We start from the raw sequence: 27,016 nt of genomic DNA, 5'->3' as shown, positions 1-27,016 counted from the left end.
GACAGGAACCCCTTTAGGTGTTTTAAGCATTATGTGATACTTTGGCTATTGAAAAAAAATGGGAAAATGTGTCGCAAATCTTGAATATAATATTCTTTCAGCGCGAACGTCAAATCTTTGCTTCTGGGGGGTCCCTGGAACAACATACCGGGTCGCCGGCCAAATTACATATAATTTGTGGGGGTCGTTGACATGAAATAGTTTGAAAACCACCGATATAGAAACATGGGTTTTTTTTCGGAAAACGGTTCGGATTCAGAAGTCATTTTGTAGAATCTAGTCTAATCGGTCTAAATGGGTTTTAAAGGTAGAGTATGCATCGGTCCATACCTCTGGCCCTGTCCTCTGTACCTCGAAGAAGGGATAAGTATCGGATCGTCGTCGCTGTCGTCGGAGTCCTGGTTGCTCCGCGCCGCCGGCTGCATGGCCGTCCCCCCCCCTGCTCCCTCCTGCAGGCCGCCCGCCTGGCCTTCCTCTCCCACCGGCTCCTCTCTCCTGCACCCGCCTGAGGTGTCCTCCATGCCCTCCGGCTGGCTTCTCTCCGGGGGAGGAGGGGGAGAGGACGACGTGCCACCCCCCTCAGGGGGGGAGGAGGAGGCCTCTGCCGGGGCCGGGGCGGCAGACAGACTGCCCTGTGTGCTGGAGGAGGAAGCCTCGCACGCCGCCGGCTCCGTGCGGGGAGCTGCAGGCCTGCTCTGGCTCGACTCGGACACGGCCGGAACAACTGGAACACCGGCAGGAAAGGAAAGGCAAGGTGAGAGGTACCGTCATGAACAGGGAACACACACCCGACTTCTACTTAGTGCGCCGGTGTCTTTTATTTAACAGGGACAATACAAAACAATGTATCAAGTTGTAAAAACATGAAACCATTGCATTGTATAATTATGGGTTTGTAGCAAAGGCTAATTTGCAACCCCAGTCCCTGGTTAGGCCTTTCTATACAGCTATACATCTACCTAAAACAATCTTTTACAACTACACATCTACCCAAAACAATCTTTTACATACAAATACATCTAATCTAAGTACAAAGCAATAACAGTTTTAAAATGTGCCTAACATATGTTCGCACCTCTGGCCCCGATTTATAGCAGTGAAAATAGCAGATCTAGAAGCTCACAATGCGCATGATGCACATTGCACAACCAAGTATAGAAATCAGGCTTTACAGGCCTGGTTTTTTTTCCCCTCCATTTTTGAGGGCCTCCTATGGCCAGCTTTGTGTGTTTGTGTATACCAAATTTGAGATGATTTGATTGGCTGAGCAAGGAATGTGATGTATGATAACAGTGTGATTCTTTTCTTTTTTTATATGTTTTTTTTTTTTTGCCTTTATTTTATTTTATTTTTTTTATAGAAAGACAGACAGTAGGCCGACAGGAAATGGGGGGAAGAGAGATGGGGGAGTGACATGGAGTAAAGGCCGCCGGGATCGGGAGTCGAACGCACGGCACACTGCCAGACTCGGACTACCGGCCAAGGTGCCTGGACCGCTGAGCCATGGCCCATTTTTCACACGATAAATTAACACTCAAAGGATTTTACCGTTTCATCAACGCATCATCAATAGTTTCTCTATATGGTTGGCTGCGTTTGTGTCACCTTGCTGCGTTGTGGGGCTCTGTTCTGACGGGTTCTCTTTGTTCTGTACAGGGCCAGATGGTCTGGGCCCTCCGCTGGCTCTGGAGCTCGATGTTCTGCTACTCCTGAAAGAGGTCAAAAATAAGAAAATAAGATGCCTGCATGGGAAACTAAATCTATTCTCAAATGGAATGAGAACGTGTGTGGAAAAGCTTAAATGATCGGATGGATTTCCCCACAACTCTCTTTTATTATTATTATTATTATTCATTATTCAGTTCACCATCAAGTACAGAGGACCTCATTTTTGGAATGCATTACCGCCTCACATCGGAGACTGTACTATAGCCTTAGTTCTTTCAAGAGTCAATTACTGCAGTTCCTATTATCAAGCTTGGGCAACACGCCCTAGTCACCCTGCTCTTTATTATCATTACTTGTGCAAGCAGAGCACGCAAGTACTAGTTTCGCCCAGGACGATATCCGATGCGTATGCACCGTCCCAGCAAATGACGTAATGACTACTCACAATGCAAGGCATTAGTTTCGCCCAGGACGATATTCGATGCGTATGCACCGTCCCAGCAAATGACGTAATGACTACTCACAATGCATTGGGTCCTTTAATACCCTGACGTCATTTGCTGGGGCGGTGCATACACATCAAAAGTGGCGCAAAGTAACCACAGTATACCGCTAATCAACTTACAAATGACATAGGCATTTCCTTTAATCCACCCGACACTGATCGACATACAGTATACGTCACCATCGGAAGCCGTCACTCATGCGTATGAGTAGTGACTACGTGTCCTTGATATAGCAGTGGTGTCATATTACATACATGTATAGATCGAGCATTACATTTAATCCTCCCGACACTCAAACATATCGTCATTACGTCACCATCGAAAACCAATTACACTCTGGCATTGTGTCCTTCAATCCACATCTTTATTACGTCATCATTGAGAGCTAGTTATACCAGTTATACCCTGACGTCATATGCTGGGACGGTGCATACACATCAAAAGTGGCGCAAAGTAATCACAGTATACCGCATCATGTGATTTGCCTGGAATTTTTCACATCTGCTCTTTATAGCGCCACCAGGAGGCCGACATATGTAAAACACATTTTCTAATATTACTCCTTCAGATTTTATCCAAATTTCACGCAAATCGGTACACATAGTCATGTGATCAAGACGGGTTTGTTTGATTTCTCATAATCCCTCATTGGCTACGATTGGCTTCTAAACTTTTCAGGAGTAAATCACCATAACTACTCAACGCAGCGTCCGATTGTGGTGAAACTGTGCATGCATATTCCCACTAGGCTTGACAGTTTTCAAATCAGCCTCATGGTGGCGCTACAACAGGCCAAGCCTTGTCACACACACACACGCACACACGCACACACACTTATATTGCTCCTAAACATTTTGCCAAACATCACACACACACTCCTATCCTCCTGGCCGAGACCTGTGCCCAGAAGGGCACTTTTTCTAGTCATTATTATTATGTATTTTCATTAGATGTTTTAATTTTATTATAATTAGTTTAAGCTCACTTGGCAGCTTTAAGGAAGGCCACTCGATAAGCCCCTCTGGGTTTTTTTGGCCCTTCCGGCACATTGTTTTTCTGATTTTTATTTTATTTTATTTATTTTCATACAAATGTATTTATTTAATGTACAATAAACTAAATGTGCAAATAAACTAAACTAAACATTTTTTTTAAATCTTTGTGCAAATAAACTAAACTAAACTAAACTATTATCTTTTACCAGAAGTCAGTCTCACCACTCATCTGTGAAGTCCAGTTTGATAGTACTGGTGGTGGTTCCTTCAGAACTGTAGTGCAGGCTCAGGACTGGTTCAGCTGCACCGATTCGGCCACTGCTACTACTTCCAGCAGTGGTGGTGGTGGTGGTGGCGGTACTGCTGGAAGCCACTGGCTCACTGGTAGGTGCAGGCTCTGTTCCAACAGGGCATGGAGGAGATACAGCATCTGATGAGCCTCCTGGAAAAGGCAAAAAAAACAAAGAGAGATGGAAAGAGAAGCAAAGTGTGAATTGAGGATAAATCACAATCAAAACACCTGCCACGTCTCGGACGGTGTTGATTTCGTCGACTAAAACTATAAGGTCGACTACCTTTTTTCAGTGACAAAAAACGAAATAGAAACTAAATGAAAACAAAGCTATAATGACTAAAACTAAGAAAATATATCGACAATTTCGTCAATAAATAAAAACTAGACTACCGGTAAATTGTTAGGAAGGGACTAGTGGACAAGAGATCCAGTACAAGTCATTTTACACCTGGTTGCATGCTGAAAGTAGCCGATCTGCAAGCTCACAACGCGTCGCAGCAAAATCGTACAATTAGCCATTACGACGGCATCGAGGCCAGCCAAAATACATTTTAGTCGACTAAATCAACCGTAGATTTAGTCGACTAAAATTAGACCAACACTAAAACATTCCAGGTGACTGAATGAAAACTATTTAAAAAGTCTATGACTAAAAACTACAATCAAATTTTGCTGACAAAAACAACACTGTGTCTCAGCGACTCTCCCAATAGGCTTGATTGTGCATAGGCATGCTAGCACACCAACAACACATGGGGCACATTAGCTCTGGTCCATAGCTCTAATGTGTTGCATTTAGAGCTATGTTACTCTCAACTTCCCCCGCTCGCATGAATGCAGACCAGCCTCTCGTCTTTAGCGTAAATAAAAATAACTTTTTTGCTACTCACCAAAACAAAGGTGGGTTGTGTCATTAGAAAGCCTACTTTCCTTAGTGGAAGCACTGTGAGCCCCCCACCACCACACATAAACGGTACTTTTTGGCCAAAAGAGGATTTTGTTTCCACCAGGAAAAAAAATACTTTTAGTTACTCCACTGCGCCTTCTACCGATATTGCCCAGAGAATATTTTTCTTTCTGGCCAAAAAGTACCGTTTATAGAGTGCTTCCACTAAGGAAGCACTCTACTCACCTTTGTTTTGGTGAGTAGCAAAAACATTATTTAAGCTAAAGACGAGAGGCTGGTCTGCATTCATGCGAGCGGCGGAAGTTGAGAGTAATATAGCTCTAAATGCAACGCATTAGAGCTATGGACCAGAGCTGGGGGCACATGCAACAATGCTGACAGGTTGGGTAGAATACACACACGCACACTATAAAGAAAACAATGGTATCTATTATCAATAGAAACACACAGAAAACACACAAATTCAAGCCCGTAAAAAGGGAACATTACACTCAGCCCAATTTGTTGCTCGTGGAAAAATTGCTATTGTTCAGCCTTATTTATTATTTATTTATTTTGTTATCAAAAGGAACACTATATTTAGGGTCCAACTTGAACAACACCTTTGGAAAAATGATATCAGCCAGTCCACTGAACAACATGGGGAAAATCAACAGAGAGACAGGATATTTCTCTGACGAAAAACAAAAGTAGTGGTTTCCCCCAAAAGGCAAAACAGGAGTGCATGATCTGGATCAGATAGGCAGAATCTATCAATCCACACACATGTACATTACTGAGGGAAAGGGGGAGATTGTCTCATGCAAATGCAAAAGCCGCATCACATGTGGAGACATAGAGAAGGGGCGAGGGGCAGCGGGAATGTAGTGGTGGATAGCGAAAAAGCGAGAGAGTGGAAGAAAATGATGGGAGAAAAGGAGGAGCGTGTGAGAGAGAGAGGGTAGACTAGAGGTCTTGCATACAGCCTGGGCACACCTGAACGTCCATGCACGGCCAAAAGAAGCTGTCTGCCGGCATCTTTTCCGGGTTTTTAGACAGCTGGTGGATGGAAATGAAGCTCCACCCACAGCTTTTCCGGGAATCTGGCCGACGCGGCAATCTGCCCCGTGGGTGGAGCTTCATTTCCATCCACCAGCTGTCTAAAAACCCGGAAAAGACGCCGGCAGACAGCTTCTTTTGTCCACGCATGGAATCCTAGGTCTGCTTACACCCATAGCCAGACGATTGGATATCTCCACCTAGCCAAGCCTAACTAATCAGTAGACAGAGATCTCTGAAAGTCTGGCTATGTGAAACCAGGGTTGAGGAGGCCAGAGGAGAAGAGAAGAGAAGAGAAGAGAAGAGAAGAGAAAGCAAGAAGCAGGGAGAGAGAAAACGCACCCTGCTGCTCATCAAGAGTCATGGATCCCAGCTGTTTGTTTACCACAGATGAGGGGGAATCTGGAACACAAATGAGACTGACTAAACATCGGACAGTGAGTTCAAACCAATAGGGGGCACACAGTCGGGGCACATACGGTACAGGATAAGAGTTCAAATTCACGTACATGTCAAGGCCAAGCATGAAGCCATCGAAATGGGCACTCCCTCAGCGAGCCCGGCGTAATGTATTGCGTGTACAATGGTAAATGGTGTATTTATATAATGTATTGTACGTCTTGATGATGAATTAAGTGCAAAAGGGCCACGATGGAAACGAGCTCCCCGGGCTATCCTTGAAATATTCAACCCCCCCCCAAAAAAAGGTGTAACCATATTAATATGGTTACCCGGAGGTAACCATATTGTATTACAGGCTGTATCGCCAGCCTGTAAGCTATGTACGGTACAACTGTAAAAGTTTTCTGGAAAAACCTATGTTTTGTCAGTGGTGCTCAACCTTTTTCATGTCGAGGAGGACCCCCAGAATTATCTGTATTTGGCCGCGGGCCGCCATCTGAAAATATGTTGTTCCAGGGACCCTCCCAGAAGCAAAGATTTGAGTTAAAAACGTTCACTCTAGATTATAAAATAATGCTTTAAAACACCAAAAGGGGTTTCCGTCCCGAATGGGTTAATGTATTAACCCATTCTGACCTGAGATCAGAATCATACGAGGTTTCCACTCATGGACACACACTGGTCTGATTAACCCATTCTGACCTGAGATCAGATTCTAAAAAAATGTCAGTCGTTCTTCGATTTTTCAAAAATAGCAGACCTACAAGCTCGTAGCGCGCCACTCGGTGGCGCGCTATGAGCTTGTAGATCTGCTATTTTTCAATAGCTAAGGCATAACATGATGCTAACACCAAAACGGGTTCCCGTTCAGAATGGGTTAAATAACCCATTAGCCTGTTCTGCTTTCTTTCATTCCACCAACTTTTGAGGGTTCACATGCTAGAACTCTACAGATAAAAAGAAAGCAACGGCAAACCTTGACATGTAATTCAGCATAAAATTGTTTCATGCCGCTATAAATCAGCTGTAGTGCAATTAATGATGGGACAATAATATGGCGAATGTATTAACAGCAGAAGAGCGCACATGACAACCACACAAACATCCAGAATCAGAAGTGTAAGTGATTAATTAATAGTGCCGTTTTCCCCCCCGTTAGATAAATATTATCCACTTATGGCTGGATTGGGTCACCTGGCGATGATGTCTTCTAGTCATGAGACTTGAGCATTGTACATTCTTACTGCACCGTCAAACACAGGTACACAACCACACAAGCTGTGGGGATGCCAAAGCGATGCTCCATTGATGGCCGTTGCCACTCCAAAACAGGGGAACTATGGAGGACTTCCAGCAGCAAGTGGATTAACCCATTCTGACCTGAGATCAGATTCATACGAGGTTTCCACTGGACACACACTGGTCTGATGAACCCATTCTGACCTGAGATCAGATTCAAAAAATGTCAGTCGTTCTTCGAATTTTTCAAAAATAGCAGACCTACAAGCTCGTATCGCGCCACTCGGTGGCGCGATATGAGCTTGTAGATCTGCTATTTTTCAATAGCTAAAGCATAACATGATGCCAACACCAAAATGGGTGCCCGGTCAGAATGGGTTAAAATGAGAGGAATCGGGGAGTTGAGGACTGAACATCACAGCAGGAAGGGGGATAACATTAACATCACAGCTACACAGTAAATCCTCAGTGTTTCATTTATCTCAGAGTGTACAAGTGTAAACAAATGTAAGAATTCACGTGGTGACCTCCTCTGTGGATGGATACAGAACACTGGATTTTACTGTGTATATAGTGGTTAACGTGGACAGGAGGTGTGATCTTGTCAATGGGTGATGTTTTTTTTTTTTTTTACTTTGACACAATTATACCAAGCCACGTCCTCCTAAGTTTTTAGCCTAGGGCTACACTTAAAGTTTGTGCAAAAAAAGAGACAACTCCGCCATGCCTAGAAGTGGTGAGGAGCGGGATGGGATGGGGGGAGGGGGGGGCTGTGTGAGTTGAGGAGAAGGAGGAGGCCAGGCAAAACGACAGCTATGAAAAGGGGGGGGGCAAGGTGTGCAATCGTGGGAGGGTTGGGGGGGCAGGAAACCTGTACGGAGGGGCCTCTCGGCAGTGGCGGCGGCAGCAGCAGCAACAGTGGAAGCTCTTTGTGACAGTCTCTCAGTCATCATGTCTGCAGAAGAGGAGGAAGAAGAAGAGGCCTGTCCCGGAGGGTCGGCCTGCAGCAGCAGGAACCTCTGCAAGCGCCTACATACTAAACTTACCGGCAGGTTGTGAGGGTCGTACTCTGACAAAGAGGAGGTAGAGGGGGAGAAGAGGAAGAGTGAATACAGGGGTGAGGGGAGGGAGGGAGGAAGAGGAGGGCGATGAAGAGAAGGAAGAAGAGCGACAACTGAGGCAAAGAAAAGGGAAGGAAATGAAGCAAATAGTATGCTGGGGGGGGGGGGGGAATAAGAGTGAGGTGATGCTGCCGCTTGAGTGGAGTGCCTCCGACACACATCACACACACACCACAGAGACTCCACGCTACAAATTATGCAAATGAAGAGGCAGATATTACTCTGCTGGACTGGGGGGGGGGGGGGGGACACTGACTTTCTGCGACTGCACTTTTTTCTTTATTTACGTGCCCAGGTGGAGGAACAAGGAGTACTTTGTGTGGATAAGGACGAAACTCTTACCGGACAGTGTGGGGTCTGAGGTGGGTGTGGGCGTTTGCGTTGGCATGGGAGTCCCCCCGGCAGTGTCGGCTCGACTCCTCTGCTCCGAGTCCGGGGAGGAGGAGGACGTGGGAGGCGAGGAGGTGGCGGCGGCCGAGCTCTCCATTGACGAGGAGCTGGAAGGAGCCGGAAGGGGAGGAGGTGCCGAGACGCTAGACGACGACCCTGATGAGGAGGAGGTGGGTGATTTAGGCGTGGCGTCGGAGGCAGCGGGGCTGCCACCACTCGCCTCCGGTTCGACCACCGCAGCAGCAGCAGCAGCATGCCTCGACGCTGGAGTGGCGCTCGTGGGGCCCTGAGCGGAGGCCTGCAGCATGGGTGGAGCCGGGGCAGCGGAGGCCTGCAGCATGGGGGGACCCGGGGCAGTGGAGGCCTGCAGCATGGGGGGACCCGGGGCAGCGGAGGCCTGCAGCATGGGGGGACCCGGGGCAGCGGAGGCCTGCAGCATGGGGGGACCCGGGGAAGCGGAGGCCTGCAGCATGGGGGGAGCCGGGGCAGCGGAGGCCTGCAGCATGGGGGGACCCGGGGCAGCGGAGGTACCCTCTGGACGGAGCGCCGTTCCTATAGGCGAAGAAGAAACAACACAAATGGATGCTTAACCCATTTTGGGGCATTATGTTATGCTTTAGCTGTTGAAAAATAGCAGATGTATAAGCTCATGGCATGAGCTTGTAGGTCTGCTATTTTTGAAAAAACTACATATTTTCAGATGGGGGTCGGTAACCAATTACATATAATTTTTGGGGTCCTTGACATGAAATATTGAGCACCACTGACATAGAAACAGTACAGTATTTCAGAAAACTGTCAGGATTTGACTTTTTTTTATTTTGATGTCAGGTCTAAATGGGTTAAAGGACCACTTCATCACTTTTCAACCCATCTTCATATAATTGGTCCTCACTAATGTTCATGATAAAATAGCACGATTCTTTTCTACTCTGTAGTCTGTGTCTCATTGGAGGACTGTGGGCAGTCCAGAAACCCATCCACCAGTGACATCATCGTTAGGCAGATTTTTAGCTTAGCTATGTCACTGGTGGACGGGTTTCTGAACTGCCCACAGCCCTCCTATGAGACACAGACTGAGTAGGGGAAAAAAAACTATTTTATCATGATCATTAGTGAGGACCAATTATATTATATGAAGATAGGTTGAATAGTGGTGAAGTGGCCCATTTTGGGCGAGAACCCCTTTTGGTGTTTTAAGCATTAGGTTATACTTTACCTGGAACAACATATTTTCAGATGGGGGTCGGAGGCCAAATACATATAATTCTGGGGTTTCCTTGACATGAAATAGTTTAAGAACCACTGACACATAGAAGCATGAGGTTTTTCAGAATATTGTCCATTTAGAAGATTATTTTTTAGAATCGTCCTCAGGTCGAAATGGGGGTAAGAGCTTTCATTGTGCCGTCTCAACATCTGCAGGAATAAAGCTGGACTGGGGTCGTTTTAGTGCGTCTCACCTCTGGGTCGTGCCTGTGGCCTGGTTCCTCTGCTGCTCTGAGCTTCGCTGGCCTCCTCGAACCAGCGGGACAGCATGTCTGACATTCTTTGCATCAGAGACACATTGGGACTCTGCTCTCCTGCACGAGTGTGGACACAAGTGATTTAAGATCAGACTTAGCACAAACTAAATACATAGCATTACAACACGGTGTTATTATTAATGGCAGTATGAATCATCGTGAAGCACAACTAATATGGTATTGCATTCTCATGCCTGTTCAACAACAGACGCCTGCTAACAGCTTCAGTCTTCATTCCAACCTGGAAGGATGCCGTTATGTCCCCTGTGTGTGTGAAGCCCTTTCCCCACTAGACATGCTGCACACAGCTCCTCACTACACTGGTGCTTGCAAGTGAGCATGCAGATCAATCGATGTAAGAGAAAATAGACACACACGAAATAAAACAAAAACATTATTAAGGGTGCAGGGGCCCTTGAGATGGTTCCATTTTAAGTTGCTCAGGAGGAGGAGGACAAAATAGGGGGACTGCGACACCCATGCCGAATACGTGGAATACTGTGCGGTTTTGAACATTGGCTCAAGTGTCACCTTATTCATTTTGTTCTTCTCAGAACAGAAACATCCCTGAAAAAATACACGTCATGAAGTTATGGAATTCTTCAAAATATTACTCTTCGTGTGACCACCGCGCTCTGACTTTAGGTGCGTTAATAGTAATACCCGTTCAAAACATATCAAATAAATAAATAACGGTAGTGGGTCGCACACATACCAAGACTTCAGTTCAAAATGAAATAAATGTTTTGAACTGAAGTCTTGGTGTGTGCGACCCACTACCGTTATTTATTCTTCGAAATATCACATTACTTCTCTTCATATCCCTATCACTATGTATGCGCTAGTGTGTGCATTCTTTTCTTTCTGTAAAGGCTAAAGTTACATGACTGACCCACCCAGGTGATGGCAATAATACTAATCAAAGTAGTCTGTAGTAGTTTATTGAAATAATGTCATGCACATTTTTCCAGTGCTTAGCCTACTACAAGTCCTTGTTGGATAGATCGGTTATTTAAATGGGGAATTCCTGTCATTTAACATGCATCTCAAAGGGTGAGAAGAACAGCTTGCCATCGCAGAGTGGATGGAGTGTGTGGGGCTTAGCGAAGGGCTAATTGCATATGTGGAACAGCATTTTGGGCAACTGGATTTCCACTGCTGTTCAGAGATTTGTGCGTGCCATGCGGGTCTGCTGTGAGTGCGATTCAAAAGACCTCTCACCGTCTCTCTCTCTCTCACTCTCGGGACGAGCTCGGGGCCCGGTGTCAGACCAGTCCCCTCGTAAACGAAGACGCTTCACTGGGGGCTGCCTCAGCTGTGGACATATAAACACACACACACACACACACACACATGTACACACATGCACACACACACAAGCAAACTGTCAGTCAAAACACTGTTAAAAATAACCCATCTGCCAAAGCAAAACACTACATGTCTGTCACTATCCTTTTTAATGACCCACCACCATCTTTCTAGCAACATGACTGAGGTCAAGCTATTTTTCCATCCACACATTTCGGCTCTGTGCAGAAAAACAGGCTGAGAGCCAGAGATGAGGGGGGGGGGGGGGGGGGGGTCACAGTGGGCCGGAGCTATCAAAGGATTTACACAGGAAAAATATGGTACTAACTTAAACTGGTCTGGTTATGGGAGGACAGGTGCTGCAAGAAGCACGGGACATTCGAGATTACAACAGATATGACAGACCGGAGGAGAGTCAGACAGAAAAGGAGGGAACAGGAAAAGGACAAGTGGAGCTACAGGTTGGAAGGAGAAGACCGACATGGTGGGGTCAAGTGGAGTAAAGAGAGAGGGGGTAACGAGACTCTCCTTGGCACGGCCCTCCACTTCGCCCCGGGGTCTATTTTTGTCGCGTGGCAGTGAACCGGCCTGCGTCGGTCGCTGTATTTGGAATGGAATGTTGTGTGGTGGTTTGAATGCAGACACAGCTGAACACGCCACGAGCCAGTGGAAGGGCTGGCACCGTGACCCAGCACATTTTGTTCATGTGCACGTGAAGCTACCCCCCCCCCCCCCACCCACCCTCCAAAAAAACATTTCATATTCTGGATGAAATACCTCTACAGGGGTAACAGGTCCATCTCGCCCCACTACTCTACCTAGCTGTAAATAACAAACATAATTCATGTTGGTGATTATTTAAAAGGTATTATCATATTCATTTATCATTGTTAAGTTCACTCGGTATATCCACGGGCATAATAGCATGATGATGCCATTACAAAACATGGGCATTAACTGTTAAATACATTTTTTTTTTAATGCGGGGGCGAGTTGGTAAAGGGGCGAATCGTTTGGTATTCCTACAGGTACGTAAATGTACGCGTTATGATATGTGCAACTCTTTCTTTTACAGACCGGGAGATGCACAGCAAGACCTCAGACTTCCAAACTGTGTTAATTAAACCAACAGGTACCAAATATGTGGTGGTGCAAATGAGAAATTAGTTGCAGAACAGTACATTGTCATGCAAAATGTATTCATATTCATGGTGTGGGGTGTTTTGGTCACAAAAAACAGTTCACAATATGGATTCCAGCTTCTGGCTGCACTTGACTGGTTCCTTTCATTGTAGAGAAATTAATCTTATTGTATAATCGGAAATCCCTTATCTCTGGTTCCTCTCTCTCCCTTCTCATCCTCTGTCATCTTGTCCTGGCTTTTCAGGGTAATCAGGGTGATTTAATTGCTCTATGTCAGTCGGCAACTTTGACGATGGAGAGGGCCACTATATTTCCACACTCACTGCAGAGGGCCACATTGCATATTAGTGTTGTAGCGAAAATAGCTGATCTACCAGCTCAAAACGCGTCGCAGTTGTAGATGAGCTATTTCTGCTATATTTGAATTGAAATCCTGATTTATTTTTTTGCCATTTCATAATTGCAATCCTGAAAAGTAACCGCGTGTGAAGTCGAATGTGAAGTCGGTGGGGCAAACGGTTGTCGAGTTACGTGCATTACAACCGTACACACACACATGCACGCACGCAGACACGGCGGACACGGCGCATTAACACATTTTGTACATAATACGTCCTGAAACGTCATAAGGATTGGAACCGAGAGGTGCCTTAGACGTCTGTGGACGTCCTAGCGACGTCCAAACGATGCGGGGCGAGATAATAATATTCAGAATAATTACTTCTTTTTTTTTTGGCATTTCGCTTTTCGCTTGCCGTATGCTAACGCTCTGTGAAACTATTAGCTTGTCATTGACTCCCATGTTAGCGCGGCGGAAAGAATGACTCGTATCTCCTCATCCAGGGCGCTCTCCGTGGTGATGAATGGATGGATATGCTGGCGCTGCGTTTCTGCTCCTCATCCGTCTCTCCCGCAAAATATGAACTCTTTTTGTAGCGTATATAAATATATTAACACTTAGACTGCCGCCATTTATTGATAAATTAGGTCCTAATTCACGCCAGCATTTTTTTAATTTGAGCTCTTATTTTGAAAAGCCACATTTTGCCTCAACCGGAAGTGAGCTCATCTCTGCCAGCTTTATGTTGCCATGACAACCTTTGTTTACATGATCACATCATGCCGGGTACACTTTAGCCCTCCACAACGTCGGCTCGTGCCGTCAAAGAAACGCTGTTTTGACCAAAAATGCCATCTGGGACAAGGAATAGGAGATACAGGCGATTGAAAGAAACGGATAGAATGGATTCTTATGGCGACGACGAACTAAGATGAACTATCCAATGCTGTGCTAACAACACAGCTAGCTAACCGGCTAACGTAAGTAGCATTATGGCTCGATCGATCAAATGCACTATAAAACAACAATTGCCGAAGGGCTACGGCAATGGCGGCAAGCGTTTTATTAATGAATTGACATTAATCTAAGGCAATGGCGCGGAGGGTGTTAAGATGATCGGAGATTGTGATGGCACTTTGTCAGTCAACTTTTTTAAGAAAGTATTTCCGGTTCATGGCTTTCAAAATGGAAGCGATCACTACTCTGGCGATTACTCCGGCGCAAGCAGCGCCTTTATTTTGATGCAGTTCCGGTACTAAATGTGTTAATAGTAGGATGTTAACTTTATGACCTAAATACAAATACATTAGACATTTAAAAAAAAAAGACAATAACATTTCAATACTACTCAATGAGCTACTAATTTGGACTGAAGTAAAGCCGGTCATGTTTGCATGTTTGGAATTATAACAGCTGAAATCAATAATATATCAGTATTGTGATATCAACACATTATGTGACCTTTCATTCTTTCAAAAGAGCGAAGTGGGGTGCCCACATTTAGACCCACATTTTGACATTTCGAAGAAAAAAAAAGAATAATAATAATCCTAGGACGTCTGTGGACGTCTTGGGCATATAGTGTGTTAACCTGCAGGCCACATTAAGTGAAGGTGAGGGCCGCATGTGGCCCCCGGGCCGCCCGTTGCCCATGTATTTCTTTATGTGCTCTGTGTACAATGGCTTTAGCAGCGATGCCTGCAGAGAACTTTGCACACCGGCTGGCCAAAACAAAGTCTCATCTTGTTTATAATACACATCCCATGAGCAGAGAGAGGGTGAGATAGTATCTAATTAAAGCCTCTACATGCAGTGTTGCGTTACAGTCCCAAGCAAGTGTATACATGCATAGTACTGTAGATCTACTACATGTACATAGCCAGGTATACCAAGTATAACTGGATGTTAACACCCCAATCGCCCAGGATGAAGTTCACCGTCCTTTCAATTAGTAACACCCAGCGCCCAGGATGAAGTTTTATCCAAAAGATAAAAGAGATTATTGATATCAAGACCGATCACATCGCTCCACAGCCCTAGGAGCGCCTGTTGCGCAATACTCGATGTTGCGCAACAGTGGGACGACGCCATCGAAAATGTTCCCCAACCGGTTTAGCCGACGAGACCAAAAATCTTACAGCGGTAATTACTCTTGATCTAAATCATCCTGTCCAATTCTAAGAAAAGATCATGTTTTAGACGGCCCACCGCGGTCCCGTCGCTAGTCGCGATAGAATTAAACCATAACTCGCGTTGTTTTTGGCTACATTTAGCTGCTACATCCACATCGGGGATAACATACGGTGCTATAAATGGCTGGGCGCTATGATTTAATGGATTAAATAACCCCGGGCAATCGGAGTGTTAAAGACAACACATCGTGAAACGTCACAAATACTAAAGCTGAAAAGTTGAATCATACAGTCGGAAAAGAAACATTATTTGTAGCCCAACAGAACAGAGTATCACCACAGGTCTGTTCTGAGCATCCGAGACATTGACGTATGCATGATGTGTTCAGCAAAGCCTCACCTCCTCCCTCCGCTCCTCGGAGGGGCTCTTCAGCTGTCTGGCCTGGTCGTCTTTGGGATCAAACAGGTAGATGTAGTCAGAGGAGTAGCTGACCAGCACCTCCTGACCGTCTCCGCTGTAGCACAGGGACGTCACTCGGCACGACTTGTTGGACAGGTGGGTGGGAACGAACCTCACGCACATGCCCGTCGTCCCACGGCCCATGTAGTTACCTTGTAGTTTTAAAAGGAAGAGAGTTTTAACGTCTATTCAGTCAATGTGAACTTGCATAAATCTAGTGCTATTGAACACCCTTTACGTCTGTGTGTTGTTTCGAAAATATTATTGAACCAATGGAAAAGTAGTAAAAAGTGCTAACTCCATTGGACCCTCAAACTGTCTGCTAAAGCCACCTCTCCCCCTCTCATGGAAGTAATTGACAATATATAAAGTCACAACACCAACTTTGATGAGGCTGTATTGCTTTGATTTAATCTTTCATTTCCTGAAAAATGAACATTTTGGAGTTATGAGGTTTCCTCCCGACAGCAGAGATATCTTACATCTTACATAACAGTAAGATTTTGCTATATAAACACGGCTGAATAAAAACAGGCTACTGGCCTAGTGGAGTAGTAGACTGGCTAGTTGCCTGAACATATACAAAACAAGTCTATTCACGAGACCAGCAGAACACCCACAGATCAGACAGTAAAAGCACTCATCATTCCACTTGGAATGGCTCATAACAACACAACCAATGTATCTTTCACGTATCATCCTTTCCTTTGCACACGCAAAAGGATGATACATGCTCTTATTGCCCATTTATTTCCGCCTGTAAACATGAGGAGGACAGATAAGAAAGATGGACATCACAAAAATAAGCACAATCACATTAAGATCAAATTCAATCCTAGTACAATACATGCAGTATGAAGAGAGCGGAACAGCACACAGTGTGTGTGTGCGTGTGTGTGTCCGTGCGTGCGTGTGTGGTGCAGTTTTACCCGTAGCTCTGGTGCCCAGCATGCGTCTGTCGTAGATGCGCACTGAGCTGTCCGAGCAGCCCACAGCCAAGTAGTAGGGCACCAGTGGAGAAATGGAAATAGAAGTCGCTGCCCTTCGACAGTTTATCAGTATGTCCTGAAATCAGAATTTCATAAACAGGTTATGAAACGTCACAATTGAGACAAGAACACATATACAAAAGACTATGAGATTAAATCACTGCTTGTATTCAAAGTGTTGCTTCTTGTTAATTGTTAATTTGAACACGGAATACGAAATGACCAATAGAAGCGTCTTGTATCATGCATTTAACAGAGCTGTCCTGTCTTATCCTGAGTGTTGAGAGATGGTGACAGCACTTCCAATTAAAACTCCCCCGACAGCTTTAAGCTCACAGCTACTGATATTAAGTGCGCGCGCGCACGCACGCACGCACGTCAGCTCCAGTTGATGCAGCTGGGCATCAGCTGCGTCAGAGACCGAGAAAATGATCTTGTTTTAACACCAGTCTCTCCATTAAGAGAGGACAGAATGGGCACAGAAGCAAGTAAAGCACAATTCCATACAACAACAAAATAAAAGGTTTTTGAGGATTGTAAAAAATAGAGTGGTATAATGGTTGCTTCCGTACATCTTTGCAGTCTTCTTTAGTGCAACTAATCTTCATGCGCAGGTCAAACCACCGGACTGTGCCGTCCTCCCCGCATGACAGAAACGTGTAGGGGTCATTTGGTACCGTCATAATCTGCCCAGAAAAGAAAAGGGGAAAAAAGCATTAACATTTCAAAAGCAATGGTAAAGGGAAACACGGGTAGCAAGAGACAGAAACACACTACCCAAAAGCAGAGGCCTATTTTTCACAGTCTTAATTTAGTCTAAGTAGGCCACTAGTTGGGTTCTGAAGAAGATTGATGAGAATTCCTGTTGTCCGGCACCTCGTATGCAGTTCCGTAGTGGCAGGTGAACTGGCATTGTCTGTTGAATTCGTGGCTCTTCTCTGTGTGGGTGTAGTAGATGATGCCATCCCCCGAGCAGGAGATGATCTCCTGGTCGTTGGTGTGGGGCATGAACTTTGCACTGAAAATGTTCGCACGATGACCCGACCGTATGGACTTCTTAACCTGAGGAGCAGTAAAAAGGAATCAGAGAGTAAAATAGATCAATTCAATAACGTTGGTTCGGCTTGGCAGCTCAAAGTAATTGTGTGTTTGTGTGTGCTGAATTTTTTTCAGTCAGAACCTTGTTGGGAAAAGACGCACTCCTATTAACGGCCTGCTTCATGAATTTTGTGTATTAATAACAGAGATGACTTTTACCTTCCTGTTATATGGGTTGGTGATGACCAGGAAGGTGTCATCTGAACCCGACAGGATGTATTCTCCTGTCTCATTCCAGGATATTGTGTTGACCTGTGAGCAAAAGGTACACAATATACAGAGCATAACGTGAAATATGTATTGTACATTCACACTGAAACCAATATAAATTACTAAAGCAAAGGGGGGGGGGGGGATACTACATGATAGACACAGTTTCGCAATTTTGCCGTCTTCACATCTGTCTTCTCTACAGATGAATATTTCATTAACACCTCCTTGACCGACACGGTTCAATTTAAAGGAGGAGTGCGTGTAAGCAATGTTTTTGGGAAAAAATAAATAAATGCCAATTTAGTCATTATGCCAATTTCCTCAGCACACACATTTCTGTGTTCACTGTTGTCACTGCTGTCGCATCCTACTGACTCGCCTGCCAGTGAGGAGCCCCCATCGGGAGGACGCGGAGCCTTCGTCCTATACTCCTCCTCCTCACGCACCAAACACTCCCTGCTGACAGGTGCCGCCCCAGCCCGTAGGAGTACATGCAATGACCAAATATCACCCTCCCCCCAAACACAGGCCAATTGTGTTCGCAGAGACAACCTTTGCCACCCAAGGCGCTAGAGAAATTGTATCCAATAAGGTGCAGATACAACACAAGATACAACAAAAAAAAACATATCACACCCTTCAACTGGCAACCACATTGCCAAAACGCTTTTTTTCCCCCGTTTTTTTGAAAAAACGCGTCCAGTGTACAACCACCTTAAACGGTCCTTTCAGACAGGCAGCAACTGACGTGGCGACAACAAAAGCCCCCGGTCCCGTGGCGGGACCTGGATTGTGTTAAGCTTCTTTTATTTTTTACACTACGCAAGTCGCGCCCCTCATGAGCGGACCTGGAGAGCAGACCTGTCGTTGATCCAGGTCACGTCTGCGACTGCGCCACACGCTCCCCACCTGAAAAGGCCTTAATGCTCATTTTTTTTATCTTCGTCACCATCTAATGAAACCTTAATTAAAAACTCTATACTGCAGTGCATACCCGCCAACAGTCTCCTTATTTTAGCCCTTTATCCAGCTGTGCTCGCATTTGGTAATTTCTCCTTCTAATCTCTTGGTTTCATGCGCAGTGAAAAAAAAACAACCCCTGCCTGATCTGATGTGTCGCTCATCAAGGCTCAAAGAACCCACACTCACACATTTCAGTCCACTTCTTGGTGCGAGACCTTCCCCTTTCCAATCCCCAATACATTCCATTCTAACTGCGACACTAAATGTACACTTTGTGTCCTGCTGCATTTCAACGTCTGCTAGATGACTTCTGAAACTGCACCAACAACACCCGATAAAAGAAAGTAAAAGACAATATAATTTATGAAGCATATTTCCTACATCTTTCTCCTTCTCTTAAAGTTTAAGAGACAGACGGGGAGAGAATGGGGTAATCTAGATGTGGAGTACTACGTGACACATTTGAAAGTGAAAGACTGACTATCTTTGTCCCCGATATAAAGAGGTTGTCCTCCCCAGGAGGATAGAGAAGACAGGGCGACCATCCTATCCTTTTGTCACTGCTCGGCCGGCTCATATTTCAAATGCTGTACTGTATGCAAAAATGTCTTGCGTGCGTGCACTGTGACGTATAGTATAGAGACTAGCTATACTAGTACACGACTACAAGTTCTGTGTCAGGTTTCTATATCAGGTGGACAGACAGCGGACACCATCCGATGCTTAGAATGTGTTATTATAGTTTATCGTCAGACACATGCAGATTTTAGTCAAGCTAGCCCGGCACCGCTCTGGATTAAGGACGTCTGCTAAATGCCTAAATTATAAATTGTGTCTTTAGAATAATACAGGGAACAACATAGCAGTACTGTCAGAGTCTGACATCATCAATATGATCTGTCAAGTCAGTAAGTCGCCGCCATATTTTTATATATGGCGGTGCTGGTGATTTAATAAACCATAAAAAAGCATACATTGTGTAGAATGAAATGTATCCATCCATCCATCCACATAAGTGTTGCCTTAATCAGGCTAATGACAGATACCATCAATTCCAACAATGCAGGCACACTTTGGTAGGCCTGTAGCCCTGTACTCAACATTGCAGAATTCAAGTGACCTGCAGAAGGCCAAAACTAAAAAACATAAATGGTATCCTCTAAAATGTAGTTACTATGGGCAGGGTTTTGATCACGTATATAGCTTTTTTTAAATAATATCCTATTAATCATATTATAACAATTAATCAATTAAACAGACCCATCTCTAGTTAATTATGAATACACTATTTACGTTTTTAGTAAATGTGCATAACATGACAAGCTCAGAAATCATAATGAATAGTCCCTGTTCATTATGAAATAAAGCCTGTTCCCTGACTGTGTTCTGAAGAGTGCTATAACACATGGATTATTCCACGACTATTTCCGTGGAATGTTCATGTTTAGATGCAGCTCGCAACAATCTAATGTTTCGGTGTAAAACAAAGAAAATTGAAAGAGAGATGTACAATACATTTCACAATGTAACACAAAGTCCAATAAGAGTTAGAGCCGAGCTACAACAGTGCTGGTGGTAGCATGCTTCGAAGTACTCAACTTCCTCTAATACTTCCCGTTTATGTCAGCTAATAAATATGATCTTGAACCGCCTGAGCAGTTTGATAGAACTAGATATGGAGAAGGCTGCAGCGAGAACGAATTGGTCGGGCTGAGTGCAAGTCATAACATTGACTGAACCTACAGGGGTTCTCATCCTTTTTGGCTGGGGACCCCGGAAATGCTTTGGCCATCTCTACAAATTGCTACAATAACCTTATAATAGAGAAAGTACATCAGAAATAACTACTGAAACCAGATATAATCGCTAAGGAAGGTCTCCTGACCCACATACTGAGAACTCCTGCTCTATAGTATTGAGGGTATAGTAACTTTGTCAATTTTATTGAGTCTATACAATACAAAAAAAATGCCAGATGTATCTAAACATGTAGCATGTTACAACAAGCCAATTTTTTTATAATGTGTGGAGGGATTTCCTGGGTAGTTCCATGACAGAGCTTGTGACCGAATGTCAGCCTCGGGTTTCTCAGAGGTATATTATATCAACAACCTTGGCTTGAGGCTCAAGCTGTTGCTCTACTACTCTGTGTCCGAACCAGGATCTCACACTAAGACTGGCACAGAGAGAGATAGAGGAAAGGTGACGTGCAACAAAACATCAGCGGACACAGACAGACAAAAAAAATGTAAATGCATACAAAAATAAACAATGTAACAAAGAGGCACTTACACAGCCATCATGTACATTCAGCGTTGCTTCGAGTTTAAGCCTCTGGACAAATTCTTTCCTACCTGTAAGAGAAGAGGAAAATGCATTCATTAATCGTCTCCACACTACACACAACTCCTTTTTTTCTTTTTTTCTCTGATTCGTGAAAAGAGTGTGTGGACTGGAGTAGGATTAAATGTCACATTAAACATTTGCATTCAGAGTTTCCGTTGCAAGTAATGTATTATTCATCTGGAGGAAACCTCTCACACATCTGCTGGCACCATCAGAGAATGTAAAGGAGAACAAACAAATGCCATATGCTAATAGTCTAGAATTAACATTATAAATGCAATGTATCAATGTGTTTCAGGGCTTCTTTCATAATGCTGAATGATACATTTTTTTAAAGTAATCAGTAAAAAACAAAATTGCCTTAAGACAGTTTAATTTAATTTCTCTACTTCCGTTCTTCAAAACATCATGTCGTCAAAACATCAAGGAAAATGTCAAATCGCCAGGATGTCTGTGTAGTTTCTAGCCTTGGAAAAGAGTGGTTCGTGTTCCGTTCACAATTACTGATGATGTCTTAAACAGAAATAAGGAATCATGTATATGCAAGACTCATGGATACAGTATGCCTTCAATTTAGAGACAAATGTTTATAACCGTTAGTTCAGGTCTAACAGTGACTGTCGTGTGTGTGGTCATGATCTTAGTGTAGATACAGGCTGCATTGATGTAGGAGTGTTCCTTGTGTAAGCCATAGCGATACAAATAATTTGATTTCCTGTAGTCATATCGCCACATGGTATGAGCTGTAGAATATGTATCTCCCCACTAGTTACATTTCATTTTTGTGTGTCTTTGTTGAGATCCTTTGTGTTTTATACCCAACATCATATGTTTAGTTAAACCTATGTTAGAACAAAAACATTAGTTTTTGTTTTTTTCCCAAAATGTAGGCAAAATCTAAGCCCGGCTTAGACTCTTCCTCACAATCAGTGGTCAGAAGTTTATCGTTTTTTATGAAATCTACAGTATGTCTGAAAATATACTCTGCTTTGTTTAACCTGAGTTATGTTTAAAAGGGGTAGGCGATATAAGCCTCAGCTTCTGCCTTCACCTTTTCGGTACCACTAGTAGTAGTGGATTTTTTTATCTGTACATGTGCTCTTTTTCCTTTTATGGACCGAAATAAAATCTATCCATTTCACTTGATCGATTTAAAAGTCTTACTCTGGAAAGGAATACTCTGAAATTTGTTAATTCTGAAATGTATTTCTTTGAATGTATTTGCTATTAAATTGTACGTTCTTATGTTTACTGAAATCAGGGCATCAGTGGAAAAGAGACCTGGCTCTCAATTGACCTCCCTGAATAAATAAAGGTGAAAGAAGAAGGAAATATGTATACGTATTTGTCCCTTGATTCAAGAAGCAAGCTTCGTGAAGTTGTGAACCATCGACCTGCACAGAATGATACAACGAAACAAGTATTGTCTACACTACAGAATCAGTATACATCTTATTTTATTAGACTCAACTTCCCTGGTCAATCTAAATACACAGTAATTATTTCAGATGACATCTTTTGAAAAATACAAGATTACACACAATCAACAGCAGACAAAGGAGGCTTGCACAAGGGCTGCTCTCAGTATGTAAATAGAACAATTTGATTCTGCTAACACTGTACTTGCCAAGACAAAATTGCATAGTATAAAATTTGGAGATGCACGGATGAAAATCAGAAAGGTGGCGAGTGCTATATAGTTTAAATGCAGACAAGGTCAGTCTGCTAACTGTGCCGCGAATAGGAACGATCTATGACTGTGTGTATGTGTAACAGAGTGCACACTGCACAGCATATGCACAGCATATTGGCACATTATTAACTTGCGCAGTTGTATTTTGCAGTTATGATATTATTGTTGAATACCGTTTCCTATTTAGCTGAGATGGCCACTCAGTCAACGAGTTCCACCTGGGGAAATGCTTGGTGATTAACAAACATGAGGGTGCAATGCGGGTTATATTGCAATATGTTTGGGAAGTGCAGCAATGTGGAGTTTTATTGTTGAGGTTTGATTGATTGCCCAACAATTGCCTGTGATGTGATTCAGTAAGGATTGGGCTGGACCATGTCAGGATAGCAGGGGGGGTTAAGATGTGCTGTTGTGATTGCTTATTTATGTTGTAGTGACTAAAGCCCTAACCACACCAAAGGGTCACCATGCAACTCCTTGGGTCCAAACGGTTGCAAGGAGTTAACGCTAAAACAGTCTCGACCCTTTGGTGTGGTTTGGTCAATTGAAGTCCATGCATTGAATCACTAGGGACGGCGCGTCAACGTGCAACAGGACATATCACACCGCAGGGACAACGCTAAAACCGACTCGACCCTTTGGTGTGATTAGGGCTTTAGTATATACCGTAACTTGTATAGTTCATGTAGACATTTAATACTTGTATGGTTTAAGGTTATTTATATATTTATTGTATGCTTATTATTATGGTATGTTCTCATTTGAAGACACCCCTGTAAATGGTATAGTCCAGGCTCATTATCTCCAGCGTTGAAGCACTCGGCCCTAGTGGTTGGAGCGTGAACTGCAGGCGGACCCATGGATTCATGATGAGGAAACCCCATGCAGCTGAGCTTTAACATTTCACTTCCGCATTTGCCAACCAAAATTTGGTTGGCAAATGCGGAAGTAGAGTGTTCTTTTGAGCCCGGACAAGTGAGTGGGAAATGTACTTGTCCAAAGGACAAGTGCCTCAAAAAGTTAACGTCAATGGCCCGGACGGTTAGCTCAACCGTCTGGGCACCTAGGCTACCAAACCAGCCGGACGGCGTGCCACGGGTTCGACTCCTGAGCCTGACGGCTTTGCCACGCGTCACTCCCCATATCTCCCCCACTTTCCTGTCTGGCTACTGTTCACATCAATAAATTAATAAAAAGACCAGAAAGAAATATTAAAAAAAATAAAAATCTGCTACAGTTGCACCTCTCATAAATATTCTGCCCTAAATTCTTCACATACAAACCATCTGATGGGAACTCATAAATGTAATTTTTGCACTTTAATAAAGGATTATGCTCAATTATAAATCCTGCTCCACAGAATATACGTCAACCTAGGAGTAGACACTGGGGTATCTATCTGAGATTTATATGTGATTATCTTTTTTATCCTTCAAATGGCTGTGTTCCTGTGTCCTGTGTCTCTCTAAAGCCCAAACCATACCAAAGGGTCAAGACGGTTTTAGCGTTGTCCCTGCGGTGTGATATGTCTTGTTGCACGTTGACCCACGTTGACCCTAGTGATTCAACGCATGGAATTCAATGGCCCAAACCACACCAAAGGGTCAATACGGTTTTAGCATTAGCCGTTAACTCCTTGCAACCGTTTGGACCCAAGGAGTTGCATGGTGACCCTTTGGTGTGGTTAGGGCTTCAGCCTATGGGCTCCATCTTGCGCCACCCTTATCCCTAAACTTATTTGCCCTTTTTTACTATTTTGAAAATCATTTTAAAATAGTTCAACTAGCCGATCTACATCTACATGTTGTGAGCTTGTAGATCAGATATTTTAACTATTTTAAAAGGTTTTTTTAAATAGTAAAAAATGGCAAATACGTTTAAGGGTAAGGGTTAAGGGGTGGCACAAGATAATAGGCCTGTATGTGTCTGTGCATTTAGAGTAGGACCTATCGACCCCTTATGACCTATTGACCCCTGCTGATGCTGGGCCATTCACACTAACCACTCACCCATTGACCATTGCAACACAGAACACACACACACACACACACACACACACACACGGGTGTGTGTTTTTGGGGGTTTTTTTAATTAGGGGAGCTAGCCCATCCTATGCCCAGCTTTGTGTGCCTGTGTGTACCACCAAATACATTAAGATTATATCAAGGGAAGTTGATCTTGGATTACAAATAAAACATATCTCTTTCAAAACACACAGATGTGCTACAGTTGAACCTCTCATGCCTCAGGCTCAGAGCAGACTATCTGATGGGAACTTGGACATTTTTTTTTGCACAGTAAAATTATTATTAACAGATTATAAAACCCATGCCACAGATAATTTATCTGACAACCTCAGAGGGAGGCACCTGAGAAGATTTCTTAGTTAATTTGTTCTGATTCTCGAATTTATAACAATTATTAACAATATGATGAATAATACAATTTACAGTGATTATTACAGGTTTTTACATAACAATTCATGGGCAAAAAAAACTACACAGTAAAATCCTGTGGGTTAAATTATCCTTTGCTCTGATTAGTGTACAAATGGAAATCAAATCGACCCATACCCGGGCGGTCCATTTGTATGAGAATGTAAAGCATTTTACTGTGTAGCCTAATGTATGCTACGAAGAACAGTAAAATAACACTGACCAAAGTCAATGTTTTTGTTAGTTCAGGTCAGTACTGTAGTACTGTGTGTGCATGTTATTTGTTAAGTGTAGAATAGACACAGGCTGCATTGAGGAGCGTTCCTTGTGTAAAGCCATAGCGAAGCTCACAAAGGCTCGATTTTAATCTTACCCAAATAGTTGGTCCTGATGATATTCGGGTCGTTGTATCCAATTGAGCGTTTGTTTACATCCCAAACCAGATTTCCACTGCAGGCCATTGTGAAAGAAGAACGCGGCTTTTAAACAATAACATTGAAATTGTGAGAAGCCAATCCCTCTTCCTCCTGATGAATGTCGCTTATTATTATTGTCGTCGTTTATCCATCGAGACGAACCCCAGTCAGAGTGTTGGCGGGGCACAAATTTAGCAAGCTACAGCATTGAACAGCGGCATAGCTGGCACTGCCATCCTCCCTTCACCCTTTGCTGTCCTCCGCGCATGAGTTTAGGATGTATGTCTGATGTTGTTAGCTATCTATCTATCTGTCTACAATGTATCTGCCCTGCTAGCCTAGCCTGCTCCTCTGCTCTGCTCTGCTCTGTGGCTTGTCTAAGTGTCTTGCAGTCAGACAGCAGTTCGGCTGTAGCCAATAACGAAGCGCTCCTACAGACCCCAACAGCGTAAACAACGCGATAAATGCATGTTGGCAAAGGTTTTAGAAGCGCTCGATTTATAGCGCACTATAACATTCTAGCAGCTGAGCATTATATGGCATCGGGGACGGGTGTGTACGTGTGTGTGTGTGTGTGTGTATGTGTGTGTGTGTGTGTGTGTGTGTGTGTGTGTGTGTGTGTGTGTGCGCGCGCGCGTGTGTGTGCGCGCGTGTGAGTGTGCGTGCGTGTGCTACCGTTCAGTTACTGAATACGAGGAATCAAAAAACAAATGTACCCATATCAAAATGTTTTTCATCTGAATTATGGGGCTTTATACCACCATTTAACCTCTCAAGCACTAAATACTTTTTAACCGAATGGGTATTGTTTTGTATATTTTTCAATGTATGGGTCAGGACTCAGAACTACCTTCCTTGATCCTTCTCCTTCCTCTCGTTCCAAGTTTTGACTAAAAGCTCAATGGTTCTTTTTGACAACATTGTGAAATATCCACCCGCTCTGGTGACACCGAGTTGCAATTTAAGCGTACCTATCTGAACCAATCCGATACCAAGCTACTGATCCAACGTGCCAATGAAAACAAGAACAGTATAGTTCAGATCCCATATTCCAAAGGAGCGGCCCTTGTGTGATTGGCTCGTTGGTTGTCAAGTAACCTCTGATTCGTTGTCAATGTTGTTTACAAAAACTGCAGCCAAACAGCGTTATCCTATCCTGCATATCCAATCACTTTGTTAAACTACCCTGCTTATATGATCTATTCAATCTGAGAATCCCATCGTCAAATATTCGGGAAAACAGCGGCGGCAGTCTGTAGGACATATTTCTGTTTACAACAAACACCCAGTGTATGCATGATCGTTCTTGAACGTATTTAAATTATAATTATTTGTTATTTGTTATTTGTTATTTGTTATTGTTATTGTTATTGTTATTGTTATTGTTATTGTT

The 27,016-nt window shown here is 43.8% G+C and overlaps 2 protein-coding genes across 5 annotated transcripts in view; both read right to left on the bottom strand.

Moving 5' to 3' along the window:
- dcaf6 (ddb1 and cul4 associated factor 6) overlaps positions 1-26,033 on the bottom strand; it is a 33,504-nt gene extending 7,471 nt beyond the window's left edge. For 2 of the 4 annotated variants that reach the window (XM_080785476.1, XM_080785477.1), the window contains exons 1-15: positions 25,581-26,033; positions 21,026-21,087; positions 17,717-17,809; positions 17,336-17,521; positions 17,032-17,145; positions 16,400-16,535; positions 15,411-15,622; positions 11,309-11,402; positions 10,025-10,144; positions 8,514-9,113; positions 7,922-8,119; positions 5,752-5,811; positions 3,392-3,611; positions 1,606-1,709; positions 331-724 (exon numbers count right to left, since the gene is read on the bottom strand). In XM_080785476.1, the coding sequence (XP_080641602.1) occupies positions 331-724; positions 1,606-1,709; positions 3,392-3,611; positions 5,752-5,811; positions 7,922-8,119; positions 8,514-9,113; positions 10,025-10,144; positions 11,309-11,402; positions 15,411-15,622; positions 16,400-16,535; positions 17,032-17,145; positions 17,336-17,521; positions 17,717-17,809; positions 21,026-21,087; positions 25,581-25,668 (2,681 nt within the window). In that variant the 5' untranslated portion in view covers positions 25,669-26,033. The remainder of the gene's footprint in view (positions 1-330; positions 725-1,605; positions 1,710-3,391; positions 3,612-5,751; positions 5,812-7,921; positions 8,120-8,513; positions 9,114-10,024; positions 10,145-11,308; positions 11,403-15,410; positions 15,623-16,399; positions 16,536-17,031; positions 17,146-17,335; positions 17,522-17,716; positions 17,810-21,025; positions 21,088-25,580) is intronic. The other 2 variants (XM_080785478.1, XM_080785479.1) reach the window with 2 other exon arrangements.
- The window catches only part of rpl24 (ribosomal protein L24), an 80,762-nt gene that overhangs the window by 40,256 nt on the left and 13,490 nt on the right, over positions 1-27,016 (bottom strand). The window lies entirely within an intron of this gene.

The sequence above is a fragment of the Protomyctophum bolini genome, assembly GCF_963924005.1.
Source record: "Protomyctophum bolini genome assembly, chromosome: 16".
Classification (NCBI taxonomy): Eukaryota; Metazoa; Chordata; class Actinopteri; order Myctophiformes; family Myctophidae; genus Protomyctophum; species Protomyctophum bolini.
This window is presented reverse-complemented; position numbering and strand designations above follow the sequence as displayed.